Here is a 23028-nt window from a genome sequence, read left to right on the forward strand (position 1 = left end):
TCTGCAATCCACTTAAGTAGAGAGGGAGTGCTTCCACCTATCAGTAAATTCGGACAATACGGCGTGTTTTAAATAATAACAGCTACTCGATAACCGGTAATATCACTCCGAAAATGCAATGATTACGAAGGTATAACAGTATTAATCATTGTCTTCCTATTAAACCAGCAGTTGGGCATCTCGTCCTACCTGTAGTATCTGCAGGCAAACACAGCACAGAGACATTAAAGGAAGTGATTTTACGTAGTTCTAAGAGGAAAACTGTATTTTAACCTTGAACGGTTTTTACCGTTAACTGCTGCCATCTTTTGACAATGTTTTGTATTTAATAATATATTAATCGTTTGATATTTTAAATCTGGAAAATTATTTCAGGTATTTTCTTCTTTATCCTTCTATCTATTGGTATTTTTTTTCTATGTAAATTCCAACTTCGTCAACATTTTACTTCGATAGGATAAATATAAATACATGGTTTCGCCTATGTCAATTCACTATTTATTACGTATGATTCACGCAAAATATTACAGTTTTAATTATAGTATTAAACACAGATTTAGTTTATCTTATCAAATAGAATATACTTTATAAGATAGGGTCAACTGGGTTACAATCGAGAGAGTTTTCTTTTATATACGATGAATTTAACGCTTTTCTGTCTGTGAAAACGTCCAGACAATTTTGAATTTCGAAACTAAAATATAATACATAGTAATAACAGCAATTTGCGTTAAAGTAATTTCTAGAATAATGACGATGAAGTTGATCGCTTTAAAGATAAGAATATGACTAAACATCCTGCTGTATTATCAACATCTACGTCACCTGATATGTAACGAATAGAAGTAAAAAATACATAATAAACAATGGATGTGAAGCGTTATACAATAAAAAAACTCTCAAGTTCAAATATAATATTAATTTATTTATACTTTGAATATCGAATTTATCTCACTATTTAACACTGTATACAAATCTTGTTTCCGTTTCATTTATGAGAGAAACAACAACTACATTCACTGTATATTTTGTCATTACAAACACATAGAGCATTATTTGATTGGAAAACAACTGCAAACAAGTAGTAATAGCATTTACTCTGACATTAATCTTAGCGATAATCTCATAAAAAATATTTTATCGCACGACTCACATCGTTTTAATATTTTAGGCTTTACACTTATTACATTGGGCTTCGTCATGAAACATAAATATAGTTTTATAAGTAGAGTTTAAACTATTGTCTCATTTTAAAAATCACACGTATAGAGTATTTTATGCTCGTTTATATCATTACACATTTTGATTTCTGTTTACTGCCTGACTTAAATTTGATACGATCACGTAAAACTTCGTACTGCTCTAATGAAAGAATGTAACTGCCAATAACTTTTGAATCGTATCCAGTTTCCAATGCAACTAATTTTTTGTCTTTACTTGTAATAATGTCCGCACGTCGTCGGATAAATCCAAATTGCAATTTACATCGTTGAACATTTCGTATGAATCAAAAAACAATTTTACGCCAATAAAAAAGACGTCAAAATTGATTGCGTTGGTTGTAAGAGATAATGACAAAAACAGATAATGAGTGAAACAGATTTTCTGATATTCCATTGATTTCTTAAGCCTTTTGGAGAATACGTAAAATAATATTTATTAATTGTAAAATTCTTTGGACACTTGCAAATGCTCAAGCGATGGGTTATTTTTTTCACTTCATATTCAATCGCGATGTCAGTAAAATATAAGTATAACTTTCTGAATTGATACAACGTCAATAGCTCTTCGGAATTGCAGAAATTCAGACAAAAAACAATACACATTGTAATGAGAACCAAACTGTTCCTATTCCTTTTCAGTTTGATTTGTTTATCAACTTGAAGCATCAATTCGGTACTAAATATCCATTCTTCTAGAGCTTGTAAAAATGTTTTAAGAAGCAAATCATATTTGAAAAATCCCAAGTAGAATAAAAACTCTACAGGGTAAGTTATAGAAGAAAATGGGAGATAATCGCTATATACTAAGCAAACTAAAAGAAATTCACTAAATGTCCGATGTACAGTACTGTACATAACTGTATTGAATTATATTATCGTATTCAGTAAAGAAATCGAGAGTAAGAATGTCCAGTCCCATAATAAAATTATATACATCTTCATTTGGAAAATAATTCCTCAATTCTTCTGAGGTGATAAAGTATTTCATCCGTCCCAATTTCAGTAACAAATTTTCTCCCACAAAATATTTTCCTCTTTTAAACTTGTTCTGCTGATTTGTTTTTCTAACATAAGGTTCAGTTATCAGAGAGAATATTCGGACGTATAAATCAGTCATCGTTTCAAGATTTTCTATTTCTCCAATACGATGAAGGCAACATAACATATGCACCATTAGAGGACATTCGGCTATTTCTCTGTAAAAGTGGTTTTGTGTCAGTGCAGAAATGAGTTCGTTGGCTTTAATCTCATCTTCTCTAAACATTAATTAAACATATTTCTCTTGGTATTCAGAAGAAAACCCCTTTATTGAATACTTGATCTTCATGTCCTCTCTGATGTCTTCCGCTGCTTGAGGTCGACTCGTAAGCACAATAGTCATTCTACTAGAAATATCGAAAGATTCCTCCCTTATAAATTTCAGAATCTTACTTCTATTTACAATCTCATCGAACCCGTCCAAAATAACTAAAATGTTCATTTCTCTATCTCGAAATTTCCAATCGTTATCCATTGAGGAGTCTCCATACTTTTCATTGAATAAGGCATCTTTCACACTCCAATCATTTAATTGTCTTAAAATGACAATAAAAGTTAACTGAAAGTGTTGAATATAATTCGCAGATGGCCAGTCGTGAACAATTTTCCTGCATAGAGTGGTTTTACCATAACCGGAATCTCCTGTCTCTAGAATGCTTTGATGTCCATCTTCTTCTGTGGAAAATATCTAGTTCAAACTTATTTTGTCTCCTGCTTCCTTCCCAAAAAAATCTGCTTTTTATACTGTCAATTCTTCGAAGTAATCCTTTAGTCGAAAATTATTCCTTTTGAATTCCCACAAGAAAGATCTCATGTAGGAAAAATAAGTTATGTATTTGTTCTTTAACTTCTGACAGCGATTGTTAAACATTTCTATAAGTAAAATAAATGTGAAATTTTATTAAAGATCATCTTAATTTGTTTTATTTTATTTCCGTATTTAAAGTTATAAAAACTTCTAACTTATATTATGGTAAAAATGTTTGTAATTCTCGGTGTTCACCTGTATAGAGCAATGGTTATGTTTAAAACACGCGCAGATTTTAGTATTTCAGATCGATCTAACCTCAAATATATCGAGAATCTATTGTATTCTGTTTAATATTATACGCTAGAATTAAAATGAACTCACCGCTTTCATTCAAAATGCCCATTGTAATTGTGATTAAAGTATAATTATTTATCGCTATCCGCAAAGATATTTACCAGTTCAAATGCAATCAATTTAGTCGTAGTGACATTACAAGAAAGACCAAAGATAGTCGTTAATAACTTACAAAACTCCCCATAATGTCGATTTTGGTGCTGTCCGCAACTAAAACTAGCCGGTTCGTAATTCGTCTAATTTTTACACGTGCAGGCACTTAAACAGTGCGGTTTATCGAGGATATGTTGCAAGATTTTCTTTACGAACGTTCTCAACGTTCGTAATTACGTTAAGAACGTTGTTTATTGAATTCAGTTTTTATGCTTTCACATTCATCATTCTCTTCTACGTCAATAGGTCCACTGTAGCGTGAAAATCTGGTACAAATGAAACCAGCGTTGCTTGCAGCTCCAAATGTGGCGAGTTTTGGTACACGGTTCCCAGCTTTATGTAATGCACTTTTTATGTCTTGAACTGTAAACTAACCTGTAAACTGCTTAATGTCTGTGTGGACACCTCGATTACTGTTAACGAAAACAAATATGTTGAATTTTTACTTTCTGTATTTAACCAACTCACCACCCATTTTGTAAAAGATAGCCTACTGTTATTGACATCGGTACTCCACCAACCTTCTGGCAATACTACTTTTGTAAATAACTAACACGCAATCCTATTATTTATTAATGTACATTATTTTGCAGATAAATCTTAAACTACACCCACCAGTACCGATTCCCACTACTCTCCCCAAAGAATGTCAATACCAATGCGGGTACTATCGGTAATATTGTCGGTACTTAGTTAATTTTTCTGTTAATTACTGTATTTAACTAGATCCAATCAAAAAACATACATCTATGTAATATCTTTGTACTACAATAACTTCGTATAAACAAAACTATTATAAACTGGTTATGCAAAAAGCGGGACCAGTAATGTAATTCTAATGTTACGTTAATAAAGAATAATGATGATGATGATGTGTGGACAACGTTGATTGGAGATATTTTTATTACAATCGCCAGGTTTATCCATTGTTAGCAATAATTATGCTCGTACACTTTCAGGAGATAAAATCACAATTAACCTATCGATATAAACTGTGTTTCTGTTATTTCTGCTCTTTCTGTACGAACTAAGTGACCATTTTATGTATATTACGTCATCAGATTGGCCAGGTCCACAACGTGGGTCGACAGAATACTGTGTAAAGAGGCCACATATTTTCGACACACTGCCTATTGGCATTATATTTTGTGTCTATTTGATCTTGGATCGCCTAACGTAGTACTTTTCGCTTTTTCGTCATTCGTCCGAGTAAACTTGGGTATTATATTGAGATTAAAGAAATACTTTCAGATATAGGGAAGCTTCTTTTTTCTGCCAGTTGACATTCGAGCTGTACAAGATTACATTGAAGAAATGTATCAGAGCTTAGAGTTGTTTAAGATACTGGGTAAAGAGTTTTATGTTTTTAAAGAATACGCGTAGTAATTAATATGATAAATTTAATTACAAATATTCATTTTCGGTACGAAAGAGCCTGGAAATTTGAACTACAAAGAAGTGTCCTTTGTATTTAATTTTAAGTCAAACACTTACTATCTGTTTTTTCGTCTTCTTTATTTAAGATACTTGTTTTAGTTTCTTCGGAATTAATTTCTATTTTCGTTCCTACGCGAACATTTGTACAGCTCTTCAGCACTGTCGAATGTTGATTACATTTCTCCACTGGAATAAATAGGCAATTGAAGATATTTTTTACCGATTTAGAATTGTGTATTGTGATTTTAATATAGTTAAATGATGAAAAAAATTGTTTATGTAAATCTATTTAATATGATTAATTTTCTGGGTAAAGAAAACTTTCATAAATCTTTAATTATCTTTGTGTAATAGACAATAATTGAGAGAAATTATGTTATTACCTTTTGATGTTCCACATAATATTTTCTGGATTTCCGTATAAACCTATTTTCCTAGATTTTGTTTCAAATTTTCTATTGATATAATGAATTCTTCACACGCCACAAAGTTTAGGCATTAAACACACCTTTTATTTTAATAAACAAAGCGCATTTTTACGCACCTTACAAAACATAAAGAACAAGATAACCAGCACGAACGAAAATTGTAGAATGTTTCCATTATATTAATATAAAGATTTAATGCATAAAAGGAAAATGAATAAAAGCATTTACCGTTTGCAACCTCATTAAATATATTTTTATTGTCTCTTCCTTCATTGCTTGCCTGTAATTAAATAATATAATATTTATTACATTCTTTGAATTCGTGTACAGAGTAGTTTATAGAAAGATGAATAAGAACTGTATACTGTTATTAAATTGCAGTAAATATTAATGCACCAGTATAATGTTATGAGGGCACAGAATTTGTCTGTGAGTTAAATCAAACTGTTTTTCCTGTTTAAGTATTGAATACTGCGGGCTTTCTAAAATTTTTAAAATTACTTTGCCCTCTTTTCATTAATAGGGGCCATTGTCGGGCTACGATTCAATGGCTAATTATTCATTCAGTGGTGAAACAATGTAAAAAATTAATTTATTGCTATAGGTACTAATTTTTGGTTTTAATGTTTTAATTTTTATTTATACAGAAAAATAAAGTCACGTAAATTTAAAATTAAAAATATAATCCAATTGTACACGGTATTACGATATGTCTTTACTGTAAGTTTAAAAAAAATAAATAAGTAAACATTTAATTTTATTTTATATATTTAATGTACAATATCTTATTTATTAATTGTTTGTTTTTATTGGTTTGTAGTAATACTAATGATGAGGGGCATGTTGACCCAAAACACATATAATAGGTGTAGAGAGAATATTACTACAGGTTATTTAATAAAGAAAATTTATTTTTTCTGAACTAATTCTTATTCTTGTGTCAATTTTAAAAACCAGTGTAAAGTCGTAGTAATGAGCAATGTCCAAGTTGACAATTAAAAAATTAATGTATATAACTACTTTTTCAATAACATATATGCAAATATTTTTATCCATGTACTGTACACTTTATTATTGTCCCTTTCTTTATGCAGAATTTTGTCACTGACATTTGGTCTCACATTTCTTGCCTGGATAGAGGTGGAGGATGCTTGGCCGTGGATAATTCTCTGGGGAGATGACGGCCATTTTTATCTGAATTTAAGTAAATTGTCAGAGCAAATGTCAATCGTGTAGCATGGTCGTTTGGTTTTAATTCTTGCAAGTGGCTTATCTTGTATGGATAAAACTTGAGAACTTTTCGCAGAACTTGCCATACTGTCGAAGGCGTCATTTCCAATTGTCATGCCACTCCGTAGGCGCTGCTACTACCAGGAACGGTCCTCTGTGAACCTTCAACCAGTGCAGTCTGTAAACGTTCAACAAATTCTTACCTGTTTCACTACAACAGCGCCAAATCCACCCCTACCATCGAATTTAGGTACTACTTTTTTTCTTCGCGAAATCTCTTTCCCATATCGTTCTTACTCACTCTCCCAAATTTGGCGACAGTCCGGCTGTTAGATTGCTCTACAGATGTCTCTGAGTACCGTCAGTTTAAAAAAAACACCCTGTATATTTCAAAATAATTCTACATCATCACACATTTTAAATTCACTTTACTGGCAGACTGAAATAAGATACGATCACGTAAAGTTTCGTATTGCTCCAATGACAGGATGAAACTCTGACAAACATCTGAGGACGTTGAAACTTTCCAGTGCAACCAACTTCTCGTCTTCACTTATATTTAATGATTTTCGGATCTCAGACGAATTCAAATTGTATTTTACATTGGTGAACCTATCGAAATAATAACCCGTTAGTCCATATTTTACGCCAATAAAATAAATGTCTACGTTAATTGAATTCATTACTTGAAGTAAATCGATAATGACTGAAACAGATTTTCTGATATCGTATAAATTATTCGAAAAACATAATCCGTTAAACTGAAGAACAAGATAAATCTTTAAATTGTTAGTAAAACTTGCGTATTTCAAAAAGCGATTTACGTAATTTTCCATGTTTCGTTTTCTCTTTCGTTTTCGTGGAAACATAAATAGAATTCTTTGAATTCATAGAAGTGAAATAGCACTTGAAACAAAATCAGGTGATTCCCAAAACAAAGCATCACTTTTGAATGAAAACAAAATTGTTCCCAATTTCTTTTCAGTTTGATTTCTTTATGAGCGAGGAGCATGAAATAAGGGTCGAACATATCTTTGTCTAAATATGTTAAAAACTTTTTGGGCCAAGGTCTATCCTTATAAAGTCCCATTAGAAATAATAATTCTATTTGATTAACACTATATGGAAATGAAATATAACCGCAATATATAGAAAAAGCTGTAAGAAATTCGCCATATGTCCGATGAACAAAACTGTATCGAATGATGTTATCGCATTCGGAAAAGGAATTCAGTGTAAGAATGTCCAGTCCAGTGACGAAATTGTGTTCATCTTCATTCGGAAATAAACAGACCAAATCTTGTGATGTGATACCCTTTATATTCCACTCCAATCTTGTTAATTTCATTAGCAAATCTTCTCCCACAAAATATTTTCTTTTTTTAAATTTACCTTTCTGATTAGTTTTTCTCATGTAACGTTCAGTTATAAGAGAATATATTTTGATGTATAAATCAGCCATCGTTTCAAGCTTTACCATTTCTCCATTCTGATGAAGGCAACACAGCATGTGCAGCATCAGAGGACATTTTGCTATTTCTCTGTAAAAGTCATTTTCTCTCAGTGCAAAAATGAGTTCTCTCGCTTTACTTTCATCTTCTGTAAACATCAATTGAATATATTTTTCTTGATATACTGGGGAGAACCCCTTTATCGAAATCCTCATCTTCATCTCCTCTCTGATTTCTTCCGCTGCTTCAGGTCGACTCGTTACCAAAATAGTCATTGTTCGAGAAATATCGAAAGATTCCTCTCTTATAAATTTTATAATTTTAGATTTATCTACAATTTCATCGAACCCGTCCAAAATCACCAAAACATTCCGTTTTTTATCTTGCAGTTTCAAATTTTTATCAGTTAACTCGTGAATATCATCGAGTAATGCATCTTTTACACTTTTATCACCTAATTCCCTTAAAATTACAATAAAAGTTAATTGAAAGTGTCGTAGATAATCGGTGGATGCCCAGTCGTACGCAATTTTCTTGCATAAAGTAGATTTACCAGAACCGGGAACTCCTGTAACTAAAATGGTTTGGTGTCCATCTTGTACTACGGCAAATATCTCATTCAGACTTATTTTCTCTCCGATTTTGTTACCAAATAAATCTGCTTTCTGTACAGTTAATTCTACAAAGTGATCCTTTAGTGGAAAATCGTTCCTCTTTCCTTCCCACAAGAAAGATCTCATGTAGGAAAAGTAAGTCACATATTTTTCCTTTATTTTCTGGCAGCAATTGTCGAACAATTCTATAAGTAAAAAACATAATAATTAATAAAACATTGTGTTAATACTTTTACTTAATTATCGTATTTATAATTATAAAGAAACTAATCTGACGTTTATGATAAATTTCCTCTATTTTTCTTAGTATTATGATGTATATCAGTGTTTTTTTTTTTTTAGTCTTTCGTTTATTGGTGACCGGTAAAAATACGTGACTGTGAATAATGCTTATTTAATTAGCTTAAAAGTGATTATCTGAATTTACTGTACGTAACAAAGTACGTACACTAACTTTACATTACTATTTAAATGTCTCCCGTAATCAACTGCGCAAACTAATGTCAAATATTTTTTGCGGAGTGATACTGGTTTGGTTACCAGTTGTTGAAAAACACTGACATACATGACTATTTAGGTAAAGTTTTTAATAATACGTGAAAAACAAGAGACAAGTCGCTCTAAAATTTATTAGACGATCACCATTTACACTGATGTTCCAGAACAATTCTATAGACAGCCGGACCTTCCTTTTTAGGCTACTCAACTGCCTACTCTTTAAAAAGTTCCTTTAAAAAACACAGAAAAATCAATAAAGTTAAAAAATCTTTAAAATTGGTATGGTAATCTTACGACATCTTCTTTAGGTCATCCTTATCCCGTCGAGATCTCGGCTCCTGTTATCCACTGAAAAGGAAGTCTAGGCTGTCTATAGAATTGTTCTGGAACATCAGTGTAAATGGTGATCGTCTAATAAATTTTAGAGCGACTTGTCTCTTGTTTGTAAAAAAAAAAAAATATATTTATTCATCCGACGAAAATTAAACAAAAATTTAAATTTAAAAATCGTCACCAGAGGGATATATCGGCGTAATCTACATTAAACAGCGCTAATTCTCAGTGGATAAAAGGAGCCGAGATCTCGACGGGATAAGGATGACCTAAAGAAGATGTCGTAAGATTACCATACCAATTTTAAAGATTTTTTAACTTTATTGATTTTTCTGTGTTTTTTAAAGGAACTTTTTAAAGAGTAGGCAGTTGAGTAGCCTAAAAAGGAAGGTCCGGCTGTCTATAGAATTGTTCTGGAACATCAGTGTAAATGGTGATCGTCTAATAAATTTTGGAGCGACTTGTCTCTTGTTTGTAAAAAAAAATATATTTATTCATCCGACGAAAATTAAACAAAAATTTAAATTTAAAAATCGTCACCAGAGGGATATATCGGCGTAATCTACATTAAACAGCGCTAATTCTCAGTGGATAAAAGGAGCCGAGATCTCGACGGGATAAGGATGACCTAAAGAAGATGTCGTAAGATTACCATACCAATTTTAAAGATTTTTTAACTTTATTGGTTTTTCTGTGTTTTTTAAAGGAACTTTTTAAAGAGTAGGCAGTTGAGTAGCCTAAAAAGGAAGGTCCGGCTGTCTATAGAATTGTTCTGGAACATCAGTGTAAATGGTGATCGTCTAATAAATTTTGGAGCGACTTGTCTCTTGTTTGTAAAAAAAAAAAAATATATTTATCCATCCGACGAAAATTAAACAAAAATTTAAATTTAAAAATCGTCACCAGAGGGATATATCGGCGTAATCTACATTAAACAGCGCTAATTCTCAGTGGATAAAAGGAGCCGAGATCTCGACGGGATAAGGATGACCTAAAGAAGATGTCGTAAGATTACCATACCAATTTTAAAGATTTTTTAACTTTATTGGTTTTTCTGTGTTTTTTAAAGGAACTTTTTAAAGAGTAGGCAGTTGAGTAGCCTAAAAAGGAAGGTCCGGCTGTCTATAGAATTGTTCTGGAACATCAGTGTAAATGGTGATCGTCTAATAAATTTTGGAGCGACTTGTCTCTTGTTTGTAAAAAATATATTTATCCATCCGACGAAAATTAAACAAAAATTTAAATTTAAAAATCGTCACCAGAGGGATATATCGGCGTAATCTACATTAAACAGCGCTAATTCTCAGTGGATAAAAGGAGCCGAGATCTCGACGGGATAAGGATGACCTAAAGAAGATGTCGTAAGATTACCATACCAATTTTAAAGATTTTTTAACTTTATTGGTTTTTCTGTGTTTTTTAAAGGAACTTTTTAAAGAGTAGGCAGTTGAGTAGCCTAAAAAGGAAGGTCCGGCTGTCTATAGAATTGTTCTGGAACATCAGTGTAAATGGTGATCGTCTAATAAATTTTGGAGCGACTTGTCTCTTGTTTGTAAAAAAAAAAAAATATATTTATTCATCCGACGAAAATTAAACAAAAATTTAAATTTAAAAATCGTCACCAGAGGGATATATCGGCGTAATCTACATTAAACAGCGCTAATTCTCAGTGGATAAAAGGAGCCGAGATCTCGACGGGATAAGGATGACCTAAAGAAGATGTCGTAAGATTACCATACCAATTTTAAAGATTTTTTAACTTTATTGGTTTTTCTGTGTTTTTTAAAGGAACTTTTTAAAGAGTAGGCAGTTGAGTAGCCTAAAAAGGAAGGTCCGGCTGTCTATAGAATTGTTCTGGAACATCAGTGTAAATGGTGATCGTCTAATAAATTTTAGAGCGACTTGTCTCTTGTTTGTAAAAAAAAAAAAAAAAAATAAAAATTATTTATTCATCCGACGAAAATTAAACAATACGTGGAAACTTAACGAAAATTTCAGTACACAAATCAGTATGAAATATAGTCAAGTGACTTTCGAAAGTCGTGTTATACAAATGCATGTGTACTGAAATTACAGTAGAGCGTCGATAAGTGGAACCAATTGGGGACTGGGGTCCTTCCAGTTAGTGATTTGTTCCAATTTCCGACCAACATCTCTCTACTACCATTCACGAGAAATATTTTCAATTGAAATAACATGACTTCCGATTCGCATCGGTAGTTCTTATATTGGTGTCTCTTTACCCTAACAGACACCAAGATTCGGGATGGACAGATGAACAGACAAGAAAAATAGAAAATTTATAGATCTACAAATTTCTTAAATTGCAGTCTAAAAATTACTTTTGCTTTATAAAACTATTGCTTTTCTTGGCTCTTCTTGGAAATAATTCATATATTTTGTGAATTATTTTTATTTTGTCACAATGAATAGCAAGAGAACATACGCAAATAATAGTAAGCTTTTATAGTTATATGATATATTTAGTATATAAAATGTTTACTCGAATCGCCAATCACTTCGATTTGCTCGCAACATTGTTATACTTGTAAATTCACCACATTTCAACGAAAATATTTCTGCAATTGTGTTTAATGTATTGTAATACTCTATTAGTAGAGCAGAAAAAAATTTTAAAAAGGTACATTTGTGGCCCACTGAATATACGTAAATTTCTAATTCGGTGCATAAGGTGCGACAATCCTGGTATAAAGCACTTTATGTACAGTGCTTAAGTAGTGTTTATTGTGGTAAATTAATTACGAGTATTTTATCTCCTCATAAAGGATACTAAAAGTATAATTGTAATGATGCTTCTTTTGTATGTTCATTGTAAAAACACGCACTTACCATCTCTTTCTTCGTCTTCTTTCTTTATGGAATTCGCTTTCGATTCTTCGAAATGATTTTCAACTTTTGGTCCAGTTTGAACGTTTATACACTTGTACAGCACGATTGAAGGTTGATTACATTTTTCCACTGAAATTAATTGGCAATTTAATATTATTTTTACCGAATTATAATTGTACACCGTAATTCGATAACAGTTAAATAATGATAAAGATTATCTGTGTAAATCTATTTAATGTTAATTATTTTCAGGCTAAAGTAAATCTCCATACGCCCTTGGTTATCTTTTTGCAAAATACAATAATTTAACGACAGTAAATTACTTTGTTTTAATATTTAACGCGTTTTCCTGGATTTTCCTATTGTTCATATTTCATTCATGCACTTACAAACTGAAAATAATAATTTCTTCTCGTAGTTCTTTGTAAAAAATAAAATAATAAATAAAATAATCATAATAATAAAAGAATAAAATAGAATATAATGAAAAATAAATGAATTTTTGAGAATAGCTTTCATCTATTGCATCATATATACGGTTATATTTATTAAATAAGACATACAAAAACATTTACCGTTTAGAACTTCTTTTTCATACTTCGTCTCTCCACAAGCTGCCTGTAATTAAATATTATATTTATTACACTCTTTCAACTTCTCTAAAGTACAGTTTATAAAAAGTAAAATCAACAATATAAAATGTATTAAATATTAATGCACCACTATAACGTTATGAGGCACTCGATTTGAGTTCTATTGACTGAAACTCTTTCTCATCACTTTACTGTTCTATTCTTGTGGTATTCATATATTGCGAACGAAATTTAAATATAATTATTGTAATTTCTTTCTCATATTATTGTGAAGTTAAATAAAAATTAATATTTCAGATACTTTACGGTTATATATTTTAAATCTTTCGTCATAAACTAATTAATTGCAACAATTGTAATTCTTTCTGCCATAAAGAAATACATTAGGATCATTTAACACGTAAATTTTTATTTAAGTTTCAGTTAATAATTTACTTGAGTAACTTCTTTAGCAAGCGTAACATCGTAACAGTTACTGTTTAAAATTACAACGATGAATATTCCAGTTAAAGAATTAAAAATTAGGTATATGCCAACTCTATCCATAGTTTATATCCTTCATTTGCAGCACTTTAAAATGTTTCGATTGCGAGGTTACGTGTTTCAGTTATTTATGCGAGATAAAATAAAATCTGCGAATTGTTCGAAAATAACAGTTATGTCACAAAACAATAATTCAAAATTTAGATTGAAATAAGTTTGATTTTGTTGACTTACTTCAGCAACTTCTTTGTCTTTAACTGGAAAAATGACGACAGTCCTCTCCTTACTTGAAGCTTCTGCTTCTGCCATTTCTTAAATTTAATAATTGAAATATATCATAAATTCGGCAGATTTCTTCGTTTTACTTCAATTTTATTAAAAATACGATATTAAAGTAAACGTGTAAACTATTTACCTTGTATATAACCCTTGAATATAACGCTATGCCTATAGATTTTCAGATACAGGATACTTTACTAGCCGATTTCTTCTGTATCGATAAACATAAATTAATTTTAAATTCGATACTATCATTATGGTCTGTATATATTATATAGATATAAATGATAAGTAATTCTTACGTGAGAGCTATCTACCTTTTATACACAAAAAGTTATGTAATAACTCTTGTAAAGTGATACTTGACAGGAAATATGTACAATCAATGCTTATTTCTGCAAAATGTTTGAAGAAATTACACTTCAGAGATCGTGTTTGCTAAGTGTGCGTCATAAAAATAATATTTTGCATCGAAAACTTGCTGCCTTGTCCAGGCTTTCAGCTTTTACTGAAGCCATATTATTGTTGACATGTTAACCCATTAAGAGCTAAGAATCATTTTATAAAGTCAAAAGTTTTACAACAGCAACAAAATACATGCCTAATTAATACTGCATATAATACGGCAACATTCTGTCCGGTGCAGGTTTATATAAGTTGTAATCACGTAATTATCTACATTAACCACCGACAAAATTCAACGAGAGAAAGAAAAAAAATTTATCTTATACGAGTTTTCCTGAAAAATGTGGACTGTCCAATTATACACGAACTTAATAGAAACAATACAGCCAATTCAATGTGCCCGAGATTTTTGCAGAACACGCAAACTCCGAATCCTTCCCAGCTTAAAAAGGACATAAGGTTTCACTACGAGTCAGTTACCATTGATAGAAACTGCTTGGATCCAACTCATCTCCGTTGTCAGTCTGTCTCTTTCTTTATCCCTCAGTTTTCCATTATATCCTCTGTTTTAATAGTATATATTTCATAGAGAATAGTGACAAGTATTATATATACTTAGCCTTTTCGTATAATAAAGTGCTGGTTTCAATCAACAATTAATTATACGCAAACAGAATCAGAATTTCTGAAAATAATTTTATACTCGTGTTCTTAAAACACCCCAATACCAAATTTCACACATGTCTGTAAAATATTTTATTGTAAATTATAAATATAGAATTTATACTGACTTTAATATGTACTTAAAAATAAAATATACCTTCGTTTTGTTATTTCAGCTTACCTGAAGTTCATATAAAGCAATGTTTCTTAAGTAAACAGCGTTTTCAATAATCGACACCGCATCGAATCTCAAAACACTGTCTCGTACTCCCACCCACTAAATAATTGTGTTCAAGGTGGATAAGTACAGAAGGAAGTAGGGAGAGTCCTGGACATGGTCGAAAAGTTTCCAGTTTTTCGATGGATCTCAGAGTATTCAGTAAGTCCTGTCCAATTTATATAGCATAAGACAGCTGTAAATTTTATATAACGCATCGAGAGGTTAAAACGTCATTGTTACCACTCGTACCCCTGGGAATGCTTTCTCGCATTTCACGTTAAGCAATATAAACGATAGATATATTTTACAAAGAAGTTACAAAATATAAAGGTTTAAATAACCTACACCTATCTACAATATCTGAACTGAAAAATTAAATGTTTGGTTAAGGACGGAGACTGGGCCACACTGCTGCCCATTCCTGTTTTGCATTCGTTCTCAAAACATTTATTTTTAATACGAACTTCTTTGTTATAAGAGTTTCAAACAAATACAATTAACAAACAATTTGCAATAGTAAATTTCGTAAACGTTTAAGTTTATAAAAATCCAGAAACGAGTTTCTTAACTTTTCAGGTAATATTTGCAGGCGCCATCTGTTATTATGTTTTATTAAAATTTATCTTTTATATTCTGAACTATTTAAAAATAGAAAAAATCTTAATTTTGAGAATAGGCATAGATTTCATAGAAAAATTGTAAATGCTCATAACGAGTAAAATCGTCATATGAGACGTGACTTTGCTTTATGTCTCCACATTATCGAGCATTAATCACCAAAATTTAATAGTATAAATCCACCTAATACGCAAACGTCCGCGAAAAATTGCAGAAGTTTTCAACAAAAATCAGGAGTTATTAAGCTTCATAGAGTAGAGTACCCACACAGGAACAAACACTAACATCCATACATGCAGAAAAAAATCCAGAATATTTTTACATTTCACGACGTTTCAAGGTGTCCTAAGTCCAAAAACGTAAAACTTTTGGGGGTCATTTTTTGATCGATCACCTTACTTTCTCTCTGTTATGTATAACAGAGTCGGAGAAGTAAAACTTACTGATCTGAGCAGAAAACAAATAAGTACATACAACAAATTTAAAGCAGTTAATTAATTTGTTCTTAAAGTTTTGACTTTCATATTCATGCTATTCTGTTTATTCTATAATTACGCGATAAATACTTAAACACATACTTATATTTTATGCTTTTTCTGCAAGTACAATACGTCTGGGTTATTGTAAATTTTTACTAGCAACTTTACTCATTGCAATACGAGTAAAAGCAATGTTAAATAATCGCACACAGTATAAAGAATTTTTAAATGTTTCATTGCACAAGTATACAATATTTTATACTATTGAGCAATGAATTTTTTATCTGAGGAAAATTTAACTGATAAGCTTATTAATCACTTATTCCTAAAAATGTATTTGTAAGAGGAGCCCAAAAATGCACATTTTTGTAAAGACATTGATACGTAGCAAAAGTTATTGCTACGATTTTATAATAATGTGATCAGGTTATGAGTTGTGACGACGTTTTTAATACACGTAAAGTCCTATAGATTGTGATATCATAAATACAGATATTTTACACATTTAGGGCTAAACGTTTCACTCTGTATTGTTGACACTCTACACTATATTTAATCTTCAATGAAATTTTGAAATCTTGCAAACTACAACCAAGAAAAGTATGTGAATTTAAAGTTAATGCATTCGTTAAGTCCGATCTTCCCTTTATCGACGAAAAAATATATAATAATAGATTCACTATAATCGTACAGTAATATATAACTTATATCTTACTTTTTCGAAGTGAAAATTCGTGCCACATCCGAATTTCGTATTAACTTTCGTACAACTAACCATTATGGCGTATTCAGTGTATGTATCGAGTCAATCAAGTAGCACGTGACTGCATCGACGTCATGGGTAAATTCAGTGACAACACTTCATGATATTGAAAGTATCTTCGATTAGAGAATAAATAATATCAGTTACTTGGCAACCGGTATCATCGCATAGTGACTAAAAGGTACAGTATACTTGTATTAATCACTGTCTTTCTGTCAAACCAGCAGTTGGCCATTTCGTTCTAACCCTACTAACAGCAGGCAAACACTACACCCAGACATTAAAGGGGGTAATTTTATGCAATTCTAAAAGGAATCTAAATTTTAATCTTGAAATGTTGCTGTTATATCTGGTCAAAGTTCTCTAAGAATATAATCTGATAATAGTAAATAAGCTATAAGCACGATAAAATGTTAATTTTCTGTATCGGTTTCATATTTTCAAAAGTGTTATGAACTGTATAATTATATATTAAAGAACTTATGTGTTTTATTTAATAAATAAAACTGTTTTATTTTTTAAGTCGGAAAAAATAAAAGCAAAAACTTTTCTAATTCATTCGTTTCATTTTATTTTACTTTTATTTGATTTATTTATTTATTTATTCGGTAAATAAAGTTGGAAGATGTAAAAGAAAACTATAAATGTATTTTTTCTTTCGTTTTAAAAATGTGTGTAATTCTCCTAGTAGTATTTTCATTTTTCATATATATAACTATTTTTGCTAATAACACAGTACTGTTACTTTTATCAAAATACACATTAGTTTATTATTCCCCTTTAACAATTCATTCAGTAACACAAATACAATTTTCAAATTTCCGAAAACATTTCCATGTATTTCACTAATCCACGAATTCCGTGATATCCCTTTACGATAATCAATAATACCAGATGATAAGTTCTCTGATTTAATGTGTCAAATGTAAAATACAGATAAGATTAAATATGTTTCTTTGCAAAAGGAACTGGCGAAATCTACAATTTAATAAAGTAAAAATGACGTTACAGATACTAGACATATATTCATTGCTCACCGTGTCTAATCACCATAAACAACTATTCTCTGTTGCAGGAACGATTGTTCTCTTGAGGTTTCGCCTCTGCACGAATATGTAAAACCGTCCAAAATGTCCACCGGTGACAATCCCATTAAAAATATAACATTTCTTAACACTTTTAATTGTGTTGGGATTGTCACCGGCGGCCATTTTAGACAATTTTACATATTTCTGCAGAGGCGTAGTCTCTAAAAAAAGGTCGTCTCTGCTGTGGAAAATAGTTTGTTCCTGGTGATTGGAAATGGCAAGTAAAAAATATTTTCTTTATCTGTTTACGAGTAATTACTTTAACAAAATAACAATAAGAACTGGACAAGTATTGTTCTTCAATTATCAGTCATTCAGATATCATTTTGGGCACAGCTATTTGTAATTGCCAGTTTATAATGGAAATTTTGTTCGGAGGAGAGAACGCTTCACATAAATCACTGAATTTGTCATGCATTGGTTTATAGTCACTAGTGTGTTCTATTATAACGGCTACTGATTAGTCATAATGCATGAAGAAATGTTATAGTTAATTGTTTCTATTATTGCTATAGTGAAGATAAATTACAAAGGTACTTATTTCAGCTTCGTGGACGAGATTTAACATAGTTTTCCGGTCATTATAAAATAATAGTCTGTAGCAGGGGTCATCAAACTTTTTTACAGCGGGCCACATAACTGAGAGAATGACGAGCCGGGCCGCTTAACCATTTTGTTCAATACAGAACACTGAATACACAAAAAATAAAGACAAGCAACATATTTTTTTTACCAATACGATGGCTTCAGCAAGCTCGTAATCACTTTACCTACAAACTTCAAGGTTACTACAACTACAAACTTGCAGGTACAGTACTTGTACAAAAAGTGCTTTGATATCGAAAGTGGCAAAATGACAAAAAGTCGCCGAATGTTTAATTTCACTCATTTGCTTAAATATTATATCACAGTCAGATTCAAATATCAAATTGGACCAATTTTCGGATTTTTACTTATTTTAAATATTTTACATAGTAAGGTTATCTATTATCGATGATATTTCACATATAAATAGTTATATTATAGCTCATTTGTGACACAGTGCGGCGGTGAGACAGGCGAACTGACCTCACTGGCAGTAGTTTGTTGACTCCTGGTCTATAGAGTAAAATAAAATGCATGTTACCGACTTACATTTGCAGATTGTTCGTAATTAACTAGACAAACGACGACACTCTTCTCTTTACTTGAAACGACTCCTTCTGCCATTTCTTTAAGTTAAATTTAAGAATTTACATATAAGATTTTAAAATTTTCACAGATTTATTCATTTTATTCCAATTTTTATTAAATAATATGATTTTAAATAAAACATATAAATACTTACCTTACATATAAAAGTTGATTATATATTCTACGCATGCAGGTCTTCCTAGGCAAGATCTTCTAGCCGAATTCTTCTGCACTAATAAGCATTAATAAATGCTAGACTACTGTAATATTGTACACTGTATATATGTATTGTGTAGATATAAAAGCTAATTATTTCTTATATAGTATAAATATTGTATTTTTTATGCTTAAAAATTTATGTAATAGTTCTTGGTAACTGACACTTAACAGGAAGTCTGTGTAATTACTGCTTATTTATTTATGCAAAAGATTTGAAAATTTACACTTCAAAGAATATATTCTGTAGATATATTTTATAAAAATCGTTCTTTCAATTACAAATTTGCAAGCGAGTCGAGCTGTCAGTCTTTATCGGAGCATATTGTCTTCACATACGAAAACACATTAACCGCCAAAAATAAGATTTTTTAGGAGAAACAAAAGGCAGTTAACACTGCATAAAATAGTGCAAGATTTACCCGTGTGTAGACTCATTAGAAGATAAAATCATGTCATTCCTAGATTAACTACAGACTAACCGGAGCATCAGAAAGAAAAAAATTTCACTGTATACGAGGTTTCCTCAGGAATGTGAAATGTTCAATTATATACAACCTTAGTATAAATATGAGTACAGCCAATTCAATGTGTCCGAGATTTTTTAAAGCAAGTTACTCCGGGACCTGCACAACTATGTCATAAAACTTATTTGAATTGTAGTGGCGCTTGAGTTTTTGGTGTGATAACGAAGACATATCCTGTATAAAATTCTTAACTCCAGCTCATCCCTATATTCCTTACATGTAAGAATATATTCGTTTCTTAACTGTAAATATAAATATTGGCATATCACGGAGATAGAAGACAGAATTTCCATCTGTTGTACAAAGAATATAAGCTATGCGTTAATTATAATTTAATACATTTGATAATATTGCTAAACTTGCATATTACTAAGTAAATAACAGAGCTTTTTTTCGTTTCAGCTTATATAAAAATTTGCATAAAGCAATGGTAATCTATTATAAATAAGTTCATAAAATTAAATAGTTTGAATAATGTTTATGTCGAATACAACACTAAAAAATTTGAATGTTTGTCTGAGGACAAAGCAGTGGCATTGCTATTCAATATTTAGAAATGTTTTTGTAATAAGAACTTTTTTATTACAAGATTTTTTAATAAAGACGATTTACAAACAATTCATTTTAAATTGAAACAAAATCCATACAAATTTCGTAAACGTTTACTTTTATATATAAGAGACACTGATTAGAGCGACCTACAAATAAGTATAAACGACGGAATACATCAGTTATTATTTTTTCTAAATACTTATTCTGTTTGCTATTTATTTATATGCCACGCGAATTGTGTATGTAAATGTCTCTTCGACGACTGCACTACAGATGTCGCAGATACACCTATATAAGTAACGAAAATTCGTCCTCATTATCGTAATGAAACAATCCATCCTTGGGATCTCACATCCTTTCTTCTATTACTCAGTTCTGAACATATCTCTGTTCGACCCACATCTTTTGTCTTGTTCAATTTTGGTTTGTAATAAAAAATGAATTTGGGGATTTGTTATTTTTCCAGATCACGAAAATACGAATTAAAGATATTCTTTGCCGTGCTTGCGAGTTTTCCTTGCTTTTTTCTTAACAGGTTCTCTCAGAATTGAAGGTGGTTCGCCATCGTTAATTTCCTTATTTTCTGTTTGTTGAATGCTACTATAATCACCGCTTTCTTTCGGTTTAGAACTTCTACATTTCAGCCAGCGATCCATAATCTTGAATGTTAGAGATAAAAATTATATTTTGTAAAAATAATCAAAATCAATTGGATTTACCGTACGTTTCTAAATTCGACGGTTGACTCAACAGTGAATTTTCCGTTGAGTCCTTCCGTTCAACGATCTAACGTCACGTTTTGTAGAAGAAAGAAACGCTTTCGTTGAGAGGTCGCTTTTCAAGATGGCTGACTTAAGTAACGTGAAGGTGGCGATTGTGACTGTTTTGTTAAATAGTATTTCTGAGAGTAGAGGGGTTATGAGATGTTTCTTAAATCAAAAACCAAAGATAACGAGGATATTCCATTTGTATATGCTGCAGCAACTGAAAAATCGAAAAATGCCAAAATAGAAGGCTATGTGGAAAATATCGTTTCTAGATATAGCGAGATGGACTTTAGGTCTCATTTTAGGTCTTTCCAGAAACACTGTCGAAGAGTGTCTCTGCTAAGAATTGTTAGTTTTAGTAACTGTCTACAGAGAAATTGCTTTATTCGGCATTTTTAGTTTTTTATTGATACTAAACCACATAACAAACCTTTCCTAATGGAAAAATCGTACAAAAGCTAAAAATACACACTCGCGCCTGTAACAGTTCAATGTATAGATACTGGAAATTTTTGTGTGACACTGTTGTCTGGGCCATAGGGTGGAGGAATGCACAGAATTACAGCGCCCGGCGAAACCACTAACAATTAACGAAGTTTTTTATTATTGTTCTACGTTTTTAATCGAAAAAAGTAAATTGCTTATTGCACCAGGCGCAACCAAAGTTCGGTGCAGCGCGTACAACCCTAAACTCTTCCCGTATCCCTTGGGTACTCGTACCACACTTTGGGAAACACCGTATTAAATCAATATTCGTAACAGCAAATATTTCACAGATCAAAACTCTGAAACTTACGCTTGAATCCAAAATGCTTAATACATAGTGTCTGTTCCATCTGTTATAGAATTTTATTATTAATTGAAACGCCTGTATGTTTTTCTGTATTTATATGACGTAAAGTCTCCCGCTGAAATTTAGTTTTTAAATTGTGTAAATAATTAAAGCTTATCGACACGATAATATTTATTAAATTTTATCAAAATAGTGTTATAAATGTAGTCAACCACAAATACAATTATTTACCTCATTCCTAAGTTAGGCCAGAAACACACATGCGTAAAATTGTGTGGCAGAAAACTGAATCAGAAATAAGCTTTCAGTTCAGTTTCTGTTTTACGCTTTTATGCCAGAACACACATACGTAAAAATTGTGGCCAAATAAGAAACACCATGCCACTAACACTGCTAATTTTATTAATTTTTTTCTCTCATATATCTATCCCTTTGTACCTTCCATTTTTTCTCCGCTTCCTCTGCTATAATATAGAAAATTTTAATTAATACACTTGTATTCCGAATTCAAATAAAGAATGTGTGATCTAAATACTAGGCCTATTTATCGATTCTACTAGACCTACCTGTTATTTGAAATTCTGCACTTATAGCCATCCATAAACGTTGTTTAAATACAGTGTCTTTATACTTGACACTTATGTGGACAAACGGATTCAATAAACCCCTCTATTTCATTTATTTTTCGTTTTTTCAAGACCATCACAATTGTAGGGTTAACCCTCATTGCCGCCATTGTTATAATAAAAACCACGTGTCTACTTTGACGTCACAGAAAATACTTCTCTTTATTGGAGGAATTTTGACATAAAACTTTTCTGGCGTAAAAAGTAAAGACACACTCTATTCTGTTTTCAGTTCCGTTTCAGACAAAATTTCAGAAAAACTTTTACGTTTTCTGTTTTATGTCAGATTTTACGCCAAATTTTACGCATGTGTGTTCCTAGCCTTATAATCTCACAAAAATGTTTTAACCGGCGACTCACAACGTTTAACATTTCATTTCATCCATTTCAATACGTGTAATTTCATAAATAGAGTTTACACGA

The 23028-nt window shown here is 31.2% G+C and overlaps 1 protein-coding gene across 1 annotated transcript; it reads right to left on the reverse strand.

Moving 5' to 3' along the window:
- Positions 1-6501: 6501 nt before the first annotated feature.
- LOC136982082 (NLR family CARD domain-containing protein 4-like) lies at positions 6502-13745 on the reverse strand. Its single transcript, XM_067278496.1, has 7 exons — positions 13671-13745; positions 12936-12978; positions 12361-12489; positions 7439-8864; positions 7301-7375; positions 7120-7226; positions 6502-6578 (listed from the first exon to the last, which is right to left on the reverse strand). The coding sequence occupies exons 1-7, from the start codon at positions 13743-13745 to the stop codon at positions 6502-6504; spliced, it is 1932 nt and encodes a 643-aa protein (XP_067134597.1).
- Positions 13746-23028: the final 9283 nt, after the last annotated feature.

This window comes from Centruroides vittatus, unplaced genomic scaffold, assembly GCF_030686945.1.
Source record: "Centruroides vittatus isolate TY-2023 unplaced genomic scaffold, ASM3068694v2 contig_806, whole genome shotgun sequence".
Classification (NCBI taxonomy): domain Eukaryota; kingdom Metazoa; phylum Arthropoda; class Arachnida; order Scorpiones; family Buthidae; genus Centruroides; species Centruroides vittatus.

Bases quoted from the DNA above. Each gene is read 5' to 3' on its own strand.
- LOC136982082 (XM_067278496.1), bottom strand. From the start codon at position 13,745: ATGGCAGAAGCAGAAGCTTCAAGTAAGGAGAGGACTGTCGTCATTTTT. The intron at 12,490-12,935 runs GTAAATGTTTTT...AATTAATTTCAG, and splicing joins TGAAAAAGAAGTTCTAAACG to TGGAAAAATGTAATCAACCT. The intron at 8,865-12,360 runs GTAAGTGCGTGT...TTTTACTTATAG, and splicing joins AGAAGACGAAGAAAGAGATG to AATTGTTCGACAATTGCTGC.